General features: G+C 31.2%; 1 protein-coding gene across 2 annotated transcripts in view; it reads right to left on the minus strand.

Moving 5' to 3' along the window:
* Positions 1-1,675: 1,675 nt before the first annotated feature.
* LOC137930848 (cardioacceleratory peptide receptor-like) overlaps positions 1,676-21,778 on the minus strand; it is a 118,530-nt gene continuing 98,427 nt past the window's right edge. For both annotated transcript variants that reach the window (XM_068774184.1, XM_068774183.1), the window contains exons 4-11: positions 10,812-10,915; positions 8,039-8,132; positions 6,447-6,542; positions 5,878-6,081; positions 5,551-5,652; positions 4,216-4,396; positions 3,199-3,343; positions 1,676-2,120 (exon numbers count right to left, since the gene is read on the minus strand). In XM_068774184.1, coding sequence (XP_068630285.1) covers positions 2,028-2,120; positions 3,199-3,343; positions 4,216-4,396; positions 5,551-5,652; positions 5,878-6,081; positions 6,447-6,542; positions 8,039-8,132; positions 10,812-10,915 — 1,019 coding nt within the window. In that variant the 3' untranslated portion in view covers positions 1,676-2,027. The remainder of the gene's footprint in view (positions 2,121-3,198; positions 3,344-4,215; positions 4,397-5,550; positions 5,653-5,877; positions 6,082-6,446; positions 6,543-8,038; positions 8,133-10,811; positions 10,916-21,778) is intronic.

Raw genomic sequence — 21,778 nt, forward strand, 5'->3', positions numbered from 1 at the left:
GTGATAATTATTACAAAACACTAATAAATAATGGCGTTTTATAATAAAGAAAATGTCAATTATCATTATCAATCTGTTACTAATTCTCATTCAGGTGCAATAATTAGATTAATACATTTAATAATAAACTACATACGCACTTTTAGTATACTTTTCGACACAAGTCTAACTTAAATCGTTCCTCACCCTAAACGAATACACAAAGTTATCCCTCGTAAAACGAAACATTGTTACTCGAGAACAGGTTATCATAAAACAACATAAGTAAATATCATAATTAGTCGAGGTAGAAAATTTTGGTAATAAAATAAATTTTCTTCAATACATTTATTTATATAATCTCCCATCACATATACCCTAATATCTAATTTATTACAAAAATACTTGTACATATTTTTCATCGTCTACGAACTATAATGATAATAAGTACGAATGAATAATATACATTTTTTGTACATGCTTCGTCAACGTAAAGTGCAATTTTTAATTAATTTCATAACATTGATTTAATACAATATTTTGTTAAATTAGTCTTTGGTATTTTAGAATAAATACGCACTAAACATCTTACTAGCTACATACCTTAGTTTTTTTTTTTTTTTAAAAAGCGATAATTAAGAACTGTAACTATCTAAATTGTTCGCAGAATTTATAAATGAGCTTATTTAAAAAAAATAACAGAAATATTTTGATATTGGTTTGTTACGAATAAAATAATTAAGAAGGCAAATGTCTACACATTGTAACCGGGAATAAAATTTAATTGTAATCATAATTAAATAGGAAATATAAAGTATCAGAAACTTTAATGGAACATAATATTATTTATTTATAAAATCTTTAACAACAATTATTACACAATCAGTTATCAGATTTGATCCAGGAATAATAAACATATCAAAATACAGTACATAAAATGATGAGAACTGGCACATATAGTTATAATTGAATCAAAAGTGAGTATAATAGGAAGTAGTAGTAATGACAGCAATTGAGAAATTAGAATACTCTTTAAGAATAACCAAGATTCTTAGCATTATATCTTTGGAGCCATTTAATCCACTTTCGCTAAAATTGAACCTCTAAATTGGCTATTAGTATTTACATTAATTAATAAATAATCTTATAAATTTTAAACACTAAGATGTTTTTGTTATAATACGAAATTACTCACGATTTTTTTTAATAAAAAATTACCATTCACTATGAAGATAAAAATTACTACTTTACTATAGCATTCGTTGAGTACGAAACACCTAAATTGTTTTAAAAATTTATGCATTATGCCCACATTAGTACATCTATAATATAAACCTCGTTTTGTAACTTCTTTGGCAAACAACGGCTTGCCTTATTAAATAGCTGAAATAATGTTAAAAGATACTTATTCCTTACTTAGAATTCTAGCTGTAAGATTAACGCCAAGTTTCTGAAATGTTTATTTTATATTGCATAGCATAGACGTGTACATGCTACATAATATATTTCGATGTGCGTTAAATCACACAAAAGAATATTTGGCAAGACGAAAAGGCAAGTGAAATACTAAATATCAATAGTATTTCTAACATAAAACCTTAAGTAAAACTATTTCCATATTATTAAGAAAGATAGCAAGAAATAATCTTATTTTTAAAATTTTACAAAGCGTTCAATTTGGATTGTTTTAATTTTATTACAAACATAATAAATTCGACATATTTTAGTGAAAGTCAAATCTTATATGTCAATATTAAAGACGGCATTTTATATGATACCAAAATGCTAAAAATACGTATAAATTTTTCGTTGCAGATGTTTTGCGATAACTTACAGTCGTCATGACTGGCATGTAACTACCCACAAAAGTCACTTCAGTTGGAGATCAGCGCTAAATGCAGTACATACTGGCATTTTGTAATCTAATTAAAACTTATTTTTAGTTTAATTACATCCGTTCTTGAGCCCGTTCCGTTCCCGTCTCGTCGCGTGTGTTGGTCGCTTTATAGCATGACGTCATCAGCGGGTTCATAAGCGGGCATCCGCTGTCAGTCCCGGGATGATATTAGTACAAGGAGTTGGGTGCGACGGTTTTCGGGTTGTGCTCGGGATATGCTGCTACTGCGTGTACGATTTAAAACCTGAAATGGAATAAATTTGTTTGAAATATATGTCGTGTTTCAATTCAATATACCCGGTGATTTTTTTAACATAAAAGTTTTAAAGAGTGTGAATGTAAAGCTTATTTCTAAGCAAAAGCTTTAAAAGTTTTTCGTCTATTTCTAATTACTCTGTAGAAATAGATCATTTTACACACACAAATACTTTACAATAATTTATTTTTTCTATTGGAAAGCGACAGATCAGTAAAATATATTATAACATGTAGTAATCCGAACTTTGAAAACGTTTTTTCCTACCATTTTATCATTGCTTTATTTACTACTACTAAAAATTGATACATTATACTTGGACAGGACATGCCATACATTAATTGAGAGGAAGTGAGTTATAACTTTGAAACTTTTACACCTATAATAAACCACGCTGTATGCCAATCTTGATATATGAGACAAGCATACTACGGTATGTTTTTAAAAAATGTCCTATTTCCTTCAAGCAAAAAATGGTCAACTTTAATAACATAAACCGTGTCAAGTCTTTTTTTAATAAAACTTCAAATTAAACTTCAGTCTTATCTTAGTTAAATATCCAGGATCTTAATATGACATAATATCATTTATCTTCTCGGTATGTTAATTTATTTACAGTTATTGCACTGTATAGACTAATTAAAACTTGCACTGATATTAGCCGGCAATGATTTTCTATTATACTAGTTCTTTTATCATTAATTATTTTCTTCCTCCTTTGTCCTCATAAACGCATGATATCATGAAATTCAATAGTTCGTAGACCTGCCGTTTTGCCAATAAAACACTAGAAAATTTTAATAAAAAATCGATATCTGTATGCGTATTCGTTTTGAATACCTGTTAAATTATGTATGTTAATATAAATTATTGAAAATTACGCATATTTTGGGTTAAACCTATCTAAAGCACATAAATAAGTTTACTCTGAATTTAACCTCTTACTCGATAATCTTTATTAGTTTTATTTATTTTCGTATTTATAAGCATTTTAATGTACGTCAACTATGTAGGTAAGTAAATGTATTTCAGTAAATCAAGATAAATATATTACAATTATAATTACCGTTGCCACAGAATGTGAACGTCGCGCGTGCGTCGAGCTGAGAAGATCGGAATTTGCGGTGGAGTCGGATCTTGAACGAAGCGTACCACGGACGTGACGCTTGTGGGATTTGCCGCACCACAACCACCGGTACGGAGGAACACGTCTAAAATGCAGAACATTTGATACAGCTAACATAGACGACAACAAAATATATTTTCAAATTGTGCCCTTGTATACAATGTGATAGGTCAGAAGTATAAAAGTAATAAAAGGATGTTATCAACAAAAGCCTTCAAAGTACAATAACTTCTCGCTGTCTACATTGTCTAGAGCGACAGATAACAAACATTAATAAAGTTTAATATTTTAGAATCAGAATTTGAATTATAAATTTTGAAATAGAACTATTTCTTACTAGATCATCATTATGTTATTAATACAACTGAGACCATTAATTGTATGCACTGCTTTAAAGCGTTTATACCTTAAACAATTTCAATAAAGAAGGGAAATGTCCAGTAAAATAATTACTCATTGCAACATAGTCATCGCTAATGGGGGCCTCAATACACAATTAATAGTTATAGATTAATTTTGTACAGGCTTTTAATTTTTATTCACAGTAAATTGAAATTTTGGATATGAACTACCATGAAACGATCAAACAAAGTATAAAAGTCAAATTATCTTTAACTATTAATAGAAACTGTGGAAACATATAAAATATTATATCTAAGTATAACTTTTCCTAAGTATTGGTATGACATGACAGCCGGTTATATATACTTCTAAAAAACTTTTTCTGTTTTGCAGACACAAAGCAACGCATTTACTATAAAAACGCTTCATTAGAGAAATTCTAAGATTTAGCAGTAAGGATTTACACTATTTTACATTTTACATCGATTCTGGTATAAACAGTAAGTTTTAATAATTATTCTTTATCTATAAGATATTATTGATATTTTTAGTATCCCCGGCGGCAACTTTACGCTTTTAATTTATAATAAATTAACACCAAAATAATTTTGTTACCTTAGACTTGTGTAAATATGCGGAGAAAACATGCAGCAAATTAAGGGGTTCGCTGCGGAATTTAACGGCGCCAGACTTTGGATGAGAGTGGCTATCGCTAAATTGGTCTGCGTCGGCGGTATGTGGTTGTAGACTTGTAATAGATCGAACACGATGTATGGAGACCAACACAGCACGAACACTGTCGGATTAAAAATATTATTATTTACATTTTGATACGGATATTAACCACGTAAACGCAGAATAGATAGCCTAAATTTTTGCAGTGTAGACGGAACGGCAAAGCGCAGTATAAAACAACGATTCTCAAGGTGATTTGACTTTAAAAAGACTCTGGATACAGGTTGATTTTCAACTGGTCTTATTGGAAATCAACAGGAGAGACCTTTATCTAGCAGCAGACGTGCCTAAAATAAAAAAAATAAAACTGCCTGAAGGGTTTAATGGTTGATAACAAAACGTATAGAAATCGTAGTCAGTATAGACGGGCACAATAAAATAGCAGTTTCTATAAAATCATAGTCTACGCACACTGCTCTCAAATCTTTGGACATTGTAATTGATTAAGTAAAAACTAATTTAAATAACTGTACACGAAAATAAACATTTGACACTGTGAAACGCAACCTGGTTCTTTTTAATAAATAAATGACATCAAATTTTGTTATTTTAAACTATCGAAATTTTTTACACTCGAAAAATATTCAGAATTGATGGTTACCTTAATAAAAATATATATGATGCAATAAATTTAACATCTAAGATTTTCACAAACATCCGACTCGATAAATATTTTCATAGATCACAGTAGTAATAAATGTCGATATAAAAATCTTTTTAAATTTACGAAACGGAACGAAACTCAAGAAAAACATCATAAAAAGTTTACGACTTGTCAAAAGAAAAAAAAATAAATACAAGTTACAAGAAATACTGGACAGGAAGAGAAGCGATGTTGTTCTAAAAATATTTTAATCTTGAACTGAAACAAGGTCTTATTTTATTTACATACAAGTCTTACAGACAAGTTTCATATATAAATATATATTATGCAAGAGAGATCGTAAACTTGTTTCCGGTTTCAATAAAACATTCGAATCATTTTTAAAGCTATAACTGGATTATGACTGCTATTAATATTTAAAACAAGACATAGGTTGTTTGTACATATAATCTTATTATTATGATACTCGTATTTCTGAACGAAATAAATAAAATTGATTAGAATTATTTATATTATTATAAACTTTGATGTATCTACTGTCCAATTTATGACGCAAAACTTAGGAAATTTAACACTATTAAATTAAAAATTGTCAGATATAACGATCATACCGAAAACAATGACGAAAGTCATTTTGACACTTTTGATCTTGGCCCGCGGTATCAATCCTCTGGAACTGGCTCGTCTTGAATCAGGATCAGATTCGACTTGACCTTACGTCAGAAAAGAAAATATTATGAAATATGTAAGTAAAAAATCTATATTTATATAATGTGAAATTTAAGTTTAGATATTTCACATTATATTGTTATTATACGACTACATTGTACAATGGACAACAACATCTTGAAATTTATTAGGTTTCCATAAAATAATGTACATCAAATATACAAGTATGTGTAGACGATTGCTTTATAAAAAAATTGTGATGACCTTACCATTCCGCAATGTTTTTGTTCTACGAGAATTAATGGGCGGACTCATTACGACAGCTTTACTCTTGGTCCAAATCGTCAAAACAATGACAGCGTAACAAGCAGCAATAGCCAATGCTGGGAGCACAAATATCATCACTGACACCAGTGACATCCAAATTTGCCACCTTCGAGGCGTTCCCAGATCTATCCAACATTGTAGCTGTCCTAAAAGTCAAGTCAAAAGTGTTAGATAATGGTTAACAAAAAGAGAACTAGAATTTGATGTCTGTCAATTCCAAAACCGATAGATTTTAATTTGAGCGGATCAACTGTACCATATTCTAATTCATGTATAAGTCGTGGTTGAAACGTTTTAAATTGGAATCTACAAGGCGTAAAACGAAATAGAAGGACGATCTGGATTGCTACGGGTAAAATGGTAAACAATACAATATTCGATAAGATAAAGAAAATGAAGGGAAATTTATGATAATAATTACTAAAAAATATACAATTCATGTTGCCATATAGAATTTTCATATGGCATAAAATAATAACAAATGTTCAAAGTATATGTGGCAATACATTACCTTGTACTTCTTTTACTTCATATAGAATAAGAAGTGGTATAGAGAATATAATGCTTATGAGCCACGCCGACACTATAAGGCCCCTGGCACGGTTCCCTGGAATATAATATAGGTATAAACCATAAACTACAGAAGCAAAACAATTTATATTACAAATATTTAGCCATGACTTTGTTGTGTGCTACATAGGGTAAGAATATTGAATTATTTAACGACAAAGACCAGAAAGTGAGTAACGAATGCATTTAGAAAAATATTTTTCTAAATTCATTTTCGACTCTCTCCATATTATCTCTATATTATCTCTCTATTATCTCTCTCCATATCTTTCAAAATTTTATGTAGAACTATTGATATGCATTAAATATATATTTTATTCACATCAAAAACATAAAATGTATAAATAAAGCCCTCTTTACAATAACGTTTCTAATGGATTTCAATTACTTTGGTTCATTTAAAAGAGTGCCCATAAACTAATCATTTAACTGACCTATTAGGAATTTTACTACAGCGTTTTTATTGAAATTACTTAAATAAAATCAATCTTTTTATTCAATTATATTATTACGTTAAAGACCATTGTGATTTTGTAACGATGAGGTGGTTTAATGTAATTGGATTCCCTTATATTATGTAACGTAATTTTTAATTTATCTTTATTATTAATAAAATATTTTTTTCGAACTTGGGCAAGCATAACATTTACAATCACATAGAATTTACTTATAATTTATACTTGAAATTATTAACAATCTCAATTACGATTTTCATACTTTTACTCGTTAAATTCAAAATAAAAATTTAAAATATATTTGTTAGAGTTGGCATTTACATGCGCTTTTGAATCGTCTATTATTTTAACATTATAAGTAGTAAGCTACCACCGGCTCGGAAGGGTGATCTGTTGAGAAAAGCCGACCAAAATTCAAAAGTTGCTCTTTAAAATAAAGTTACTTATCATACATTATTAATCATAATAATAAGTCATCAAACCAAGTTCTGCACATTTCTATCAACTAAAAACACGTGAATGCTATAATAAGGTTCATTTGGTATTATACTTTTATTTTATATTTAAAACTAAGCAAAAAACCTCTATCATATCTTTATTACGAGTATGTGTCAGTACACTCAGACCCTTGAACGATTTGTTAATATTTTGAAGACAAAATTTAGATGTCTCGAATTTATTTTTATATCTTGTATTTATAATGTGTCTGTCACTATTTTTCATAGAAGGTTAAGATTTATATATTTTATTTATACGTCATAATTTAAAATCTTAAATAATAATAAAAATAACATGAGCATCATATATAAAATAAATCTTATTTTATAGAAAAAATAAATGTTCACAAAACTATTTACGGGTTCTATTTAATTTAAAAATTGTGTGAAAAAATTGTTTTTATTCGACGATAAAACCCGCTAGAGATAGATACATTAGACAGCCATGTTGGTTTTTTAACTTTATAAATAACATAACCCTTACTCATCGATTCTAGTTTGCTAAATATAAACACCAAACTGAAGAACCAAGAAGGTTTTTTTTCTATAAATATAGCTATAGTGAAAGAAAATATACTTACAGCTTCCTGAGAAGTTCATTGGGTTAGTTATAGCATCGCAACGATCTATACTTAAGGCAACTAGCACATAAGTAGAAGCGTACATTACCACCGCCTGGAACAAATATAAATTTGATAAAAAGTAGTAGGCTTAAAAACAAAAAATAATACTAGAAGTATTGAAAGTATTAGGACGTTTTATACATTTACTAAACTCTTCTAAAACCACGAAAATAAATTCAAATACTCTGAAAATCCAATAATAAATTAATGTTCTATATACTACGGACTTTCTACTCGAGATCGAATCGGGAATAAAGAGATCTGTAGACAAATGAAAGCAACAAACGCAGCTTAGCTAACTATCAACTCGAAGTAGCAGTGGACAGACCATACAGCGCGCGGAACAGTTGACCTCTGAGGTTTTAAGGTTATGGAGAGTGATCCCCGGATGTGTAATTAAAGCAGATAGTCCCCCTAAAAAAAATTATAGAGGAGGCTTAAGTCCAGCAATAGACGCCTGACGGCTGAGTAAATGATAATAATGATAGCGTGTTAAAATAAAATAATACAATAAAAAATATTTGAAAATTCAGGTGGGTCTTTATCGAAATTAAAAATGTTTTTATAATTTTGGAATTATAGCTAAAATAAAGTAATATTTTAATTAATGATAAAGATTACATAACCATAATCTTTGATCCCTGTTTAGTAATGTTTTTATCTGTTTTGTCATTGTCTGACTATAAATCATTACATGTTCTCAGTGAGATAGTTATAAAGTAACAATTGTAATTAATTTTATATTTCTAAGCTTCTTAGTTTGTACTGTCTTACTGCCTTTTGTTACTGTTTATCTCAAATAAAGTAAAAAATAAATAACAAGTCAAAATCACGTTGTTCTATATATTGATCTTTAAATACAATCATAATTGTAAATAACATTGCAATAAACATTAGAAAGTATCTGAAATCAAATAAGACTAATAAAATAAATGGCTCTGAATATTAGTTGTGATAATTTTCAAAACAATCACAAAGTTATAACATTCAAACCGTCTACCCAAATATCGGAACGCGTTCCCCAATCGTTCATGCTCTACGCTGCTTTTAACTTCCATAAGTATTTTCCAATATCAGCGCTTACTAAGTTCGTTCGATTTAAAAACTTGTAGCCAGATAAAACCTAATAATATACGGCAGATGCGATAATAGAGAAAGACTAGACAAAAACTTGCGCATCATATTTTTTCAGTCTAATATTTTTTGGTTACATAAAGCACCTAAAACAACCTCAAATGTCAGAATTATAAATAAAGAAAAATTCTTTTCAATTCAACAAAAACGACGGTAATCTAAACGATATTTAGCAATGTTTTAAAATGATTTTAAATGTAATTCATGTTCTTGTACTCATCAAGTAATAATATTGTATACTTTATGTTTTTATTTAATTTGATCGGAATAAACAAATATTAACAATTATATCGACAACGATCCCAAAAACCTTAATAAACTTTGTGATCTTTATTTATAATAATTTCTTTTTATCCGATCGAAGTTTCGTTATATGATATAAAAACGTTTGACTTTGGTATGAAGTGAGCTTTAAAGTGAGGGGTTGGTTGATGGCTTATCAGTTACGATTATTAGAATAGCATTTCTAAAGTAATATTAACTGCAACCTGAACTAATATTTTTCTATACATTTCTCGGAGGAACAATAAGGCTAACTACTTCATTAAGTTTCATTTTAATTTTAAAACGAACGGTATTCCGCCATCAACCGCACGTTAGTAGTTAAATGAAAACGTGTATTGTCGTAAGGAAATTAGCTTTGACCGGAAACGTCGGTAATTGAAATTCACCCTCGTTTATTGCGAAGAAATCACTTTGATTGTGATTTAGTGGGTTTGTTTATTCCCGTCCCAAATATTTTAATTGAATTTCGTGCGGGTAATATGTTTCAATGTAACTATTCTAAGACATGTAAAGTATATATGAAAATATTTATTTTCCGATCTTCACTTCACTGTAAATACGATGTAAGTATTGTTGCGTAAACCACACAAAAATAATGTTCATTAAAATTAAAAAAAAAACCTAAGTTATATCTGTAAATTAGGTAATTATTTAATGTAGTAGAACTTTTAGTTGTTACCAAAAGTTATACATGTTTATAATTTAACAGAATTTAGTGGAGTCGGTAGACGAGGCGTCAGTAAGCCTCCATTAGGTGGACCAACAACATGGTTTGGGTCACAGAAAATTGGTGAAAGTTACGGGCAGCGCAAGGCTGGTCGAAAAGACGATCTTTAGAGGAGGCCTATGGTTTGCAGTGGGCGTTTATCGACTGAAAAGATAAGGAAGAAGAAATCCTGAAGACGAAATTCCATAGATTCTGAACTTCGAAAGAATGTCTTAAATTTGAGTATTCAATCTATACGTTTATATAAAATACCTGTTCTATTATTCATCATCATTATGGTCACCATTTCAGTTCTATGACGTCCACCGCAGGAAATATGTAGTCTCCCTTAAAATTCCAATAGGACTGTTAGACTATTTTAACAAGACTATCTGTGAACCTTATTGGTGGATGACTTACGTTGCCCCTGCCGATCAGTGGTTTCCACTACAGAACAACATATGTAAGTGTATATACTAGAAAGATTTTGTTAGAATAAACAAGCTAAAAATAAAAAAATTATAACGTTGTTTCTTTTCTTTCTTTTTATCTTATTTATTCTTATCGTTTTACTTAAAAAAACGGACGTTTTCCTCGTAAACTTACCTGAAGAAATTTCACAATTTTGCACATAAACTCTCCCGCCAACCATGCTATCGTTATCTTTTGAACGATGTCCACAAACACGTAGACTAATCCGACAAAAAGATCTGTAACAATACCAAATTTAACATTGTAAAACTGCTTGCAGAAATTAAAACATATACATAGTTTGTAATTTTTGTAGTTATTGCGTAGAATACTTATTTACTTCGGCTACATTGTACGAAGGATCCCGGACATTCTAAAGAAGTTAATTGTTGTTGATATGTAGAAGATAAAAGAGCTAGGGGACGTCATGTACTCGAATGGCGTAATTTCAAAAGCGTTCAAAACCAGTGTGTACGGCCCCTTAAAACTTTCACAAAATAGCAGATCACAAAATTGAGCAGCCAGAAAAATTTATAGCAAAGGAGGAGCAGCAGGAGGAAGCGATTAAGAAGGAGATGGTAAATATAGTTTTCACTTATTCAATAGCAGCTAAACTTTTTAAAATCTAGAACAGAATAGTACTCTTAATGTTTCATATATTAACACCTTATCATATATAAATCGACATAAATAACTTTTTAATGCTTAACACTTAATATTTAAAATATTTATATTTCAATTACATCAAAAAGTTAACAAAAAGTGCTATCCGCACTTGTATTTATCCCTTTTTTATTGGTGAGTAAAATAAATTCAGTTATAATCCACGAAAAAAATGTAACCGATTATCTGACTGTCAGTATCCGTATTAAAATCGGCTTTCGAATTTGAATTCGAACGAACAATCGGCATGTAATACGTAGCATTAACGAACGTTATTTAAAAAGAGAGGAAGGAACTAAAAATATCGACGACCATACTGGTTAATATACCTGTAGCAAATTCGAATTCAAAGTTTATTTATATATGTAAGAATTCGCACACACTTTTGATGTACAGGTGTGTCAGTTCGTGTGTCGTAAATCGTGTGTGTATGTAAAGGATTTTAACGTGAATGCTACAAGTGTAATGTAAACGCAACATGTTTGTTACGTTTACCAATGTAATTAAACATGTGTAGATTAAAGTAATAGCAGGATAATACACGAGTAATTTCAAAAATACTTTCACAGATTCCACACAATGCCTCTGATATTCAAAATAACTCAGATAGAACGGAATTTTGATTATATGCGAACTGTTACCCATTTTCAATTTAGCCCTAAAATACATTTCTAAACCGGATTTACAGTATCTTGTAAGGACGATGCGAAGAACTGAATTGATCGACCTACGTCCCCATTTCATTTAAAGCAATTTTGTCATTCCATTTGATCGAAACTCAGATCATTTTCTAGAACGGAATAAGAGAATTAAAATATGTAGCCTAAATAATCATACTTATCTATTTGGATATAACAGTTGTTATAGATTTCATAGACTTCTAGTTTTAATAACGACGGTTAATGTATCGCCTAGTTAATTTTTAATGCATTGTATTAAATAACATTTTCAAATACTTCTTTACGACTGAAAATACAACAAACGTTATCTGTACATTTATTTACAATGATATTATATAAAAATACAAGCTGATCCCGCAAGCATTGTTTTGCAGAAAAATAAAGTTTTTAATTAACAAGTAAAAAAAGGGTTGATCGCAGATGAGTGAAAATTTAGGGTTGTATGTATTTTTGTATGCTGTATCATAAAAAAATAAAAACAAAAAATTTTGTCCAAAAAATACAATAAAATTAGGAGTGGACCACCCTTAACATTTAGAGGAATGAAAAATAGATGTTGTCCGATTCTCCACTCTGGCCGATGTGCACGCTAAGATTCACGAAAATCGGTCGAGCCATTTCGGAGAAGTTTAATCACGCACACCGTGACACGAGAATTTTATATATTAGATTTAATAGCAATAAGTATAGAGTTCTTTTTCCTTTCAGCCAATGGACGCCCACTGTAAGGCACAGGCCTGCCCAATAGATCGCCACGATGAGAGCTTTACACTGCCTGCACTCAGGGACTTTCTGCCAACTATGTCATCAGCTCACCTAGTAGGGGCCTATCCACGCCATGTCACCGAATCGTGATTGCCACTCGAGAAACTTTCGGCCCTAACGGCCATCAATTAATATAAAGTTAATTTGACATTAATACGTCTGGGGCTAATATAACAATGAGATATATCAACATACAATAAATTCCGTCAACAAATAAAAATGTGTTTATTGTGGTGTATAACCTAAAACTAAGGTGCAACGATTTTAATTATTATATATATCTACAAAATATGTACGTTTTTCTTGCTATACTATGGTATATACAAGAATCTAGTAAATATAGAACGGGAACCAAACTCTCAAATATTAAACATTGAATTAAAAAATCGTCTTTATAACCACAAATAAATCAGTGAATTCAACTTATTGATAAGAATTTTTTACAGAATGTTTAGCTACATGCAAAATTTGTTGGTTTTCTAAATAAGATTCGCTTAATATTTTATAATTTCTCTCGCTTAATAGATTAAGTTCCCTACGACGTTGTAATTTCATTAATTTGGCTCACTTTAATGGGCAATAATCATTTCGTTGCCATAATAGAGGTGAACGGTCTTCCATAAATATCTTGCTAACAAGACAGTTTCGGATAAAATTAGCGCGCTCGACTTACGCTGACATTTTTATGGCGAGAAAACTGCATAACGGCAATAAAATAGATATTTATGATTATTAGAAAAAAAAAACTTAGACGAAAGTTCTTTGATTTGATTATTAATATATTGTATTATACAGCAAAATAAGAATTTTATTAGTTTTATTTTGAGATAATTCTTCTTTTATTTTATCGCACTCGTGGCCTTTTTAAGATATAAAATCTATGAATTGGGCAGATTTTAAATTTTCGGTTAAGGAAATCTTTACTGCATTCCTATAGTGTGTCGTCATAATATGATCGTTATCAATTACGCGCTCTAGAGAAGCGGATTTAGAGTTTTTCGTAAGTCCTATGGCATCGTCATCGTCGTCCGAGTAGTTTACGCAGTCAATAGTTTCAAGGAAAATGCGAATACGGCACTATACTGGACGCTGTCATAAAACAAATTTCTTGTCCTCTCTATTATTATACTTCTAACGTCCTTGTTGACATTTCCTTGAAAAAAACGAATAGTTAAAATGTTCGAGTCCTAGCCACTACCGAGCTGATCATCAAGCTGGCCTTTGCAGGCTTCCACCTGTGTACAAACTAACACATGGTGTTCGGTAGGCAAGGTTGTGAGGAACTAGTGCGCTTGTGTAACCAGACAGCATCCAGGTCTAGCCTAGGACGTCTTCTTGAAAGTAAATAAGCTCAACGATTCATTTGAGCGGCGCCACCCAGATCTTTCCAATATTTATTTCAACGAATTGAAAGCGCACCTCATCTTAATTCGCTTAGGCGAATCAACGATGGAGTGATTGTGAGAAATTGCTTTTGAAAGAGGACATCGACTTGGACTATCAGTCAAAATGGGTTTAGTATTCCAGTTTGAAAATATTGATTAGATTCGAACTTCGACTAGACTGGCCACTATTATCAAACTATTCATACATCTTATATTGCGTTTTATAATTAAATTACGTTTGAATATAAACAAAAAAAAAAACAAAATATGTAGCAGATTTTTGTTTTAATTTAATAAAAAACAAAACGTACAAAAACAATTATATCATTTTGCTGTCATGTGTCATTTCTGTAATTCTAATTTTGGTGCAATAGTATCAATATAGTTATCCTCTTCATGTATGTGGATAAATAGGCTTGCACTATTGCCATCATCTATAATGTTTTTGATAGTAAAGTCAAAGACTGGTGCTCCTATTCCTAGCAGGTGTATATTAATTACATTGTTTAACCACTGCTCACTGACGGTTGCGCAAAACAACATACTGAGTACATGTGGTAGATTAAGGCTCCTACGCTTTCGTAGAAAAAAACCTTCTGACAACAGTAATATTTCATTAAAAGCAAGATGGCATTGTCTTCTAAAGTACCATATACCACCATCCATGGGTACATTCGATTGATTTCCAAGTTTCCTTCGCTCCAAAAGGCAGATTATCTTTGTAAAATATTCAGACGATCATAATTTACTATTCTTAATAATATCCTACTTGAGGTATATTATTAAAAATTTCATTCAATAGAAAATGTACTTTATATTACATACGCGTTTATAAATAAACCAGAAGCATTTACGCCGCGAATGAATCATAAAAATCATCCATCATATTTAAAAAAACTTTTAACCTAACAATCGATTTTTTACCTTATTACTTACCACGTATATCTCAAATTGCTATAAATTAATATTTTACAATGAATACGGCGGAAAAAGTATAAACCATCCCCATTTATTTACAAGTACGATATTTAGATATCGAGGAGTTAGTTCATCTCAAATAAAACATAAAAAAGGCTAAATTGATGGAGAAACGATCCACCGTAGCGAAACTTTTGATTTTCTTACGCAATTATGTATCAAATTAAAATCTGTTTCCCAAGCTAATTTAAATTTTTATGTCTGGTCTCTGAAGTAAATATTTTTTTTATTTTTTTATGATACTAAGTAAATAACTCGACAGTTGTTTTAATATTGTATTAAGTTTCAGATATACGGCACTGAAACGTCGTATCGACGTGGACAACGCGGATAAACAGTCAGTAGAGAGATCTCTCTCTACTGACTGTTTACTATCTAGTAGGGCTATCTCTCAACATTGCTTTTTTTCGGGATGTTCGGAATTTCCTTACGAGATCGAATTAGAAATGAACCTAGACGAAAGATTTTAAATGATATAGTGCAGCGGTTGGCAGTTTGAAGTGGCAGTGAACAGGCCACATAATGCGCAGAACTTTAGGTTCTGGAAAGGAGACAACGTAAAAGGAAGCACAGCATAGGATGTTCATCGACAAGGAGGATAGACGGCCTTATTACATTCGTCGGAATATGCTGGATGCAATCCGCTACCAACTGATCGAAAAGGAAATCTATGGGGGTAGGAGACTATGTCCAGCAGTATATCTCTTACGGCTGAAGTGATAACGAAGAATAGCGGATTTAAAACTTTGTAGCATTCGCCTTTATCACAAAATCTCCAAGGTTGCGATGCGTAATCAGTCTGTTTTTCTTAAACTTTAAGTCATTACATAACTAATGTAACATATTCAATATAAATCATTTTAGTTTATAACTAACACGTCAAATATAACGAGACACGTGATGTTATCCAGTTATAATAAATTGAACATAAGAATCTAAAAATACAGTGAATTTATCTTACCAACTTCTCTCTGAATGCTTCAAGATTTCCCTTAAGGGAAATATTGCGGGGATTTTGACCCTCTGTTTGCCGTAATCAACCAGCTGAATAAATATTGCCGTGCTTATTGGAGTATGAGCTGTCAATAGAATTATTCTCTGCGTAAGCGATATGACAAATTCTTTCCAAGAAATCAAATCACAGATGTAAGCTGAAAGAAATTCCCGACAACAAATGGAAATATATGATTTTCGTGCGACCCGATTTCTAGTTTTTTCGACAAAAAGCTAAATTCAAAATAATAAATACATTTTTCGAAATATTTTCCATACCGGGTTATTTATAAATGTTTTGTCTAGTGGCAGATTTATATTTTCAAACTTAAATAAAAATTTAATATTTAACACATAGTTTTAATAAAAGCATTGAGCGATAGAATATAAAAGTAGTCGAGTTGCATACATTGTTAAAATTGGAGCCTTGTGTCTTGCGCCATACGCTGCAGTAAATTTGGTTTAATGGAACCGATTTCTCGATGATTATTTTCTTATAAATTGTATATTATTGCAAAACTCTCTTTTTGAGGTAGCTACATAATAAGAACGCAGAGTTAAAACAGATGATATCGGTGGATATCCCCAAAGCGACTGATCAATTTTAAGGGATCACAATTGCAATCTACGATTTTAAAGTATAACTTTCAATCACTAACATGGAGAATGAATTATCTAAAACAATTTTCATGTTTACGATAACATTTTCGTAGGTATTTCTTAGAACAATCTTTTATTTCTGCCCAATATTAGTAACATGCAATACAATGATAGCCAATGAAAATAGACTACAGGGTGTCTATTTTGTTTGTCTGAATACGAAACAGTACAATAATTGTCAAGTATAATTTCACGGATCACAAACTGCTTTGTTGTTCTTTGAACTATCGATTTAAAGCGAAAATAATTTCAAAGAGTGAATTCTCTCGCCTTCGTTAGCAGTACATTCAACTTGACACGTTTCTATCGCTCGTTACAACTTGACTTTGTAATTTTGTATCGCAGAACACTAAAATCTTGCGGTTGTATCAGCAGAATTTTAGTATTTCGTGATATGACTTTCAGCACTTTTCTCCATGCGGAGAGTCGTAAAACAGAAAGATTTGCATCTTTAGAAAAGCTGAAGTTTTACTACGAGATAAGTTATAAACAGATACATCGATATTACATTACTACATAAAATAAATATTTTCAAACGATATTACGTCTTCTCTTAATAACAAAACTATCACTTATATGGCAAAAATAATCAAAACGCTTTTTTCAAACTAGTGAAATATTTTTTTCGATTAACAGTAAGGTCGCTCAAAAACCAATGGAGAAAGAATACGCTGCGATATCGAATGAGAAACAAAGAGATTCGCAGAAGGACTAATGTCACCGAAATAGTGCGAAAACTTACTCATCTAAAGTGGCAGTAGGCGGGTCACATCGCTCGTGCAACCGATGGCCATTCAGTCCGGATGGTTCTCGAATGACGACCATAACTGGGTAGACGCGGCGTTGGCAGTTCCCATACTAGGTAGACTGACGACATAGTTACGGTCGCAGAAAGTCGCTGAATGTCAGCAGCGCAATACCGATCATTATGGCGACCTAAGGAGGAGGCCCGTGCCTTGCAGTGAACGTCTTTCGTCTAAAAAGAAGAAGTAGAGAAACGTACTTTTCATAATTTTTTTCTAAATCAATGCGATCGATGATAGTCTTTGTAAGCCTAGCCAGTTACAATAATTTTAAGCGATTTTTTTATCTTGTGACCTTTTATTTGTATTGTATTATACTTCACTGATTTAGGTACTTCATTAAATGTAAACAAGATTCAAATATCTTATTAGATATATTATAGACAACTACTAACAAACTAAATATCGCGACTGTATAGCAGAATATTCAAGTCAACAATTATTTTTATAAGATTGCGACTAATTAGTACTTAGTTTACTTCTGCCTGCTTAATTACTTTCAAAATAGGTAATTTTAAGCCGGGTACAAGCTAAGCCAATTCGTTTTTTGTTTTCCATCACCATAAGAATCTCCTTACTGATTACATCGTACAAAACCACACCACATCCTCATCAGTTAGTCAAAACACTGCAAGCGCAGATCTCACAACAACAACAACTCCACCAACTGCACCAAAGTCAAGCATCATGTCACAAACTGCTTCGCTTTCACAGACGGCTGATTCCACCCCTTCCACCGCGCACTATGAAGGGCGATCCGAGGTCGGATTGGGATCCATATTCAATCTTTAACAAGTAGTCCTCGCTTTCATCTCATAGCTTACAAGCTGACACACATCACACTATACACTCGTAAGCGTAACGTAAACCTTTATCCGTTTTCGGTCGACTGTCCAAATCGGGCTAGTTTCATTACGTTAAAGTCGTGGATCGTTCAGTTCCACGAACTCAGTTCCGATGAAGGTGCAAATGAAAGCTTTTGGCTAGCAGCATTAATAATACTGCTACAAATTCAATATAAAGATGTAATTTACACACATCCCAGAAAAGCATATATTGATAAATATATTTAAATCTGTAGTAGAAATGAGGCTCAAAAAAAAACTTTATCTCCGATTCTGTGACCTAAGCCTCTTAGACATTTTACTTCCTTTACAGGTTGTCGGTTGTGATGACGCTTTTGAATAAGTACGTTCATATAGTATATACATCCCCGATCTTTGAAGTGCACTCTTTGAATATTATTAAAGTTATTCACGCATTTACGAAAAACAGATCGTAGATTATTAAGAAAACACAAAAACTTCACCATAAACACACTGTGACCTGTGTGACTTACGGTAATTTCCGAGTGATAACTGCTATAGCAATAACATTCAAATTAAAAAAAAAGAAGAAATTGAAACTGATTTATTTATCACAGCTATAACCTAATCACACAAAAGTTACTTGTAGTGACTAAAAATAGCTGAGAACTAGCGGCCAGGAATTAGGTAAATCCATACTCAGCACGTTATGGTTTCATGATTTTCAACCACATTTATCCAGTTGGTAAATCTGATAGGTTAATCTATAAAATGTAGAATGTCGATATTCCTACTACAAAATATCTTAAGAAATATTTATGACTTATTCTAAGCTAGTGCTTAGATAGGCTCTGCAAAATGATAATTTATTCAAATATTACTGAACTGGAATAAAAGCGCTGACTTGCATTAATCAGAAGAGAGGCCGTAAATAAATTTCGATAGTCCTCTGTAATTCAATCGCACTTAGCTAAATAGCTCAGGCAGACGAAATAAACGGCAAGGACGAAGTGTTATCAGATAAAACATTATTTGAATTATGAGGACTTACTTTTGTTGGTTTCGTATAGATTGCGTATAATTAAGTTAAATTAAATTATATGAACTCTGTTGTGAAAACGAGTTGCAATAAATAAATACACATATCCCTAGATGATAGGCAAAAGTCAAGTCCCCTAATTACAGGAGGCTTCGGTATTCCAGGCGGGGATAGCAGCCATGGTAAAGGTGGTGCTTTTGCACTCAGAGGAGAAAGCCGCAGGAGCCTTAACGCGCACGGACGATCTCGTTCAGGTCACCAGAAGACGCTGGATGGAGGTCTTTTTACTTGTCAAGTAAGCTCTACAACTGAAATGATGACGATGAGGATGATGATTGCAGAGAAATTACAAAACATAGGAATTTGAACACTCGATTGCTTTGGAAGGTTTTTGTAAATTGTAATATTTAGTTTCTGATAAAGCAAGCTATTGTTTTTCTGTAATTAAAGACAAAATGGGTGATCCAAACACGGTGTTAGAACGAGTGCGTGATGAATACAAATAAAGATGTGCAAGATTTTTAGAATGATCGATTTTTACATTATTCTTATCTATTTACAAGGCATATCAACCATATAAACACTTATTTTAATAACAATAATCACATATACCGCTAAAAAATAGTATTTATATTTATAATTGACATGCACTATATATTTTTTCAATTATAAATAAAATTACAATAAAAAAACTTTAATATATATATATATATATATATATATATATATATATATTATTAAAGTTAACCTATATATATATATATATATATATATATATATATATATATAGGTTTTAGCCCATAAACGCCTACTGCAAGGCATTGACCTCCCGAAAAGGTAACTTTGGGGGGTTATTCTATAATCGCCACGCTTAGCAAGCGGGTTGGCATTCGCAGTGTGGTATTATGGCAGGCAGCTGCAGCCGCATGCTGCCTATCCTCTGGAGACTTTGTTTGTGAGCAGTGGAAATCCTATACAATTAATATACAAAGTGTGATTTATATTAAATTGTTTCCCGGGAATCTAACCCACGACCTACAGTCACAAGTCTCATTCCTCTACCGACGAGTTACTTCTTCTCAAAATATATATACACCTATCCCCCGATTTACACGGGACTCGTTTTACACGTTTTCGCTTTTACACGGTTTTACAAAAAAGTTTTTTTTTATTTTAATAACCGATTTTATTGCCATCTCTCATAATGTAAATATTTCTGCTTCAAACATCGAACAAATAATTTCGAGTGATTAATGTGAATTCGAATCTTCGATTGCGAAAAAAAGAATGAGAGTAATTTCTTTTTGTTCTTCTGTTTAATGTATATTGTAATTAAATATAAAAAAAACAGTTTTTCCGTAATATATTAAATGTTTTAACTTGTCAATGCATTTTATTTTTATTTCTGTGTACACCTTAAATTAAAAAACACAACTGTAAAATAACAAAATCATGCATTTTCTGCGAGTTTTTCGATTTATACGGTTTTGGCTTGAAAATTTTTAATTTTTGATTTACATGTTTCTCTCAGGAACGTATCTACCGTGTAAATCAGGGGATAGGTGTACATAATGATTCTAGTGGATACACTGTAAATTATACAATTATTTTTCTTTACGTAATAAAGCCGCAGTAGTGAATATTTTGTACGCAATGATGCAATGTCAACCACAAAGTGATAGATCGCCTTCCGAGCCCCCGAAAGGCCTGTCAAGATACTGGATCGTTAAAATCCATCGCATGTTCTAAAAAATGGTTAATATTAAAGTGTAATCCAGTTTCAAATAAAATTTTATTGAAATGTTATTATTTTTTTTTTATCTTTTCATTTTACACGACTTTATAATAAATGTTATTTAGATATATAAATTTCTAAGGTTTTTTACCAATTGTCCTGGCAGATTTTGTACTAACAGAAATAATTGGCCTGTCGTATTTGAATAAAAAAAATAATAATTTAAATATATTTCAGAGCAATCGCTTCATTTATTGATAAAACGTTGAATAAATAAGTTAATTTCGTGTTGAAAAAAAATCTGCAAAGTTCACAGCGAATTCAGTTTTAATTGTCATTATATATCCTGCTTTTTTTTAGTTTTCGCCTAATTTTTTTCACGTATTCATGAAAAATCTCAAAAGTTTTAGGAAATTAATATAAAAAGATTAAATAAACCAGTAAAGTCGTTTTCATGCTACGATGCAACCAAGGGAAATAGGGATTCACTTTTATATACATGTATTTTTATTTAACATATACTTATTTAGATAAGATAAGGCAATTATATACATCTTCAATGCGTTGCCTATTTTAAATTTGAGCGCCTGCGTTG

Source organism: Battus philenor, unplaced genomic scaffold, assembly GCF_028537555.1.
Source record: "Battus philenor isolate CCGP_79_NKW_IND1 unplaced genomic scaffold, ilBatPhil1.0.hap1 SCAF_7, whole genome shotgun sequence".
Lineage (NCBI taxonomy): Eukaryota > Metazoa > Arthropoda > Insecta > Lepidoptera > Papilionidae > Battus > Battus philenor.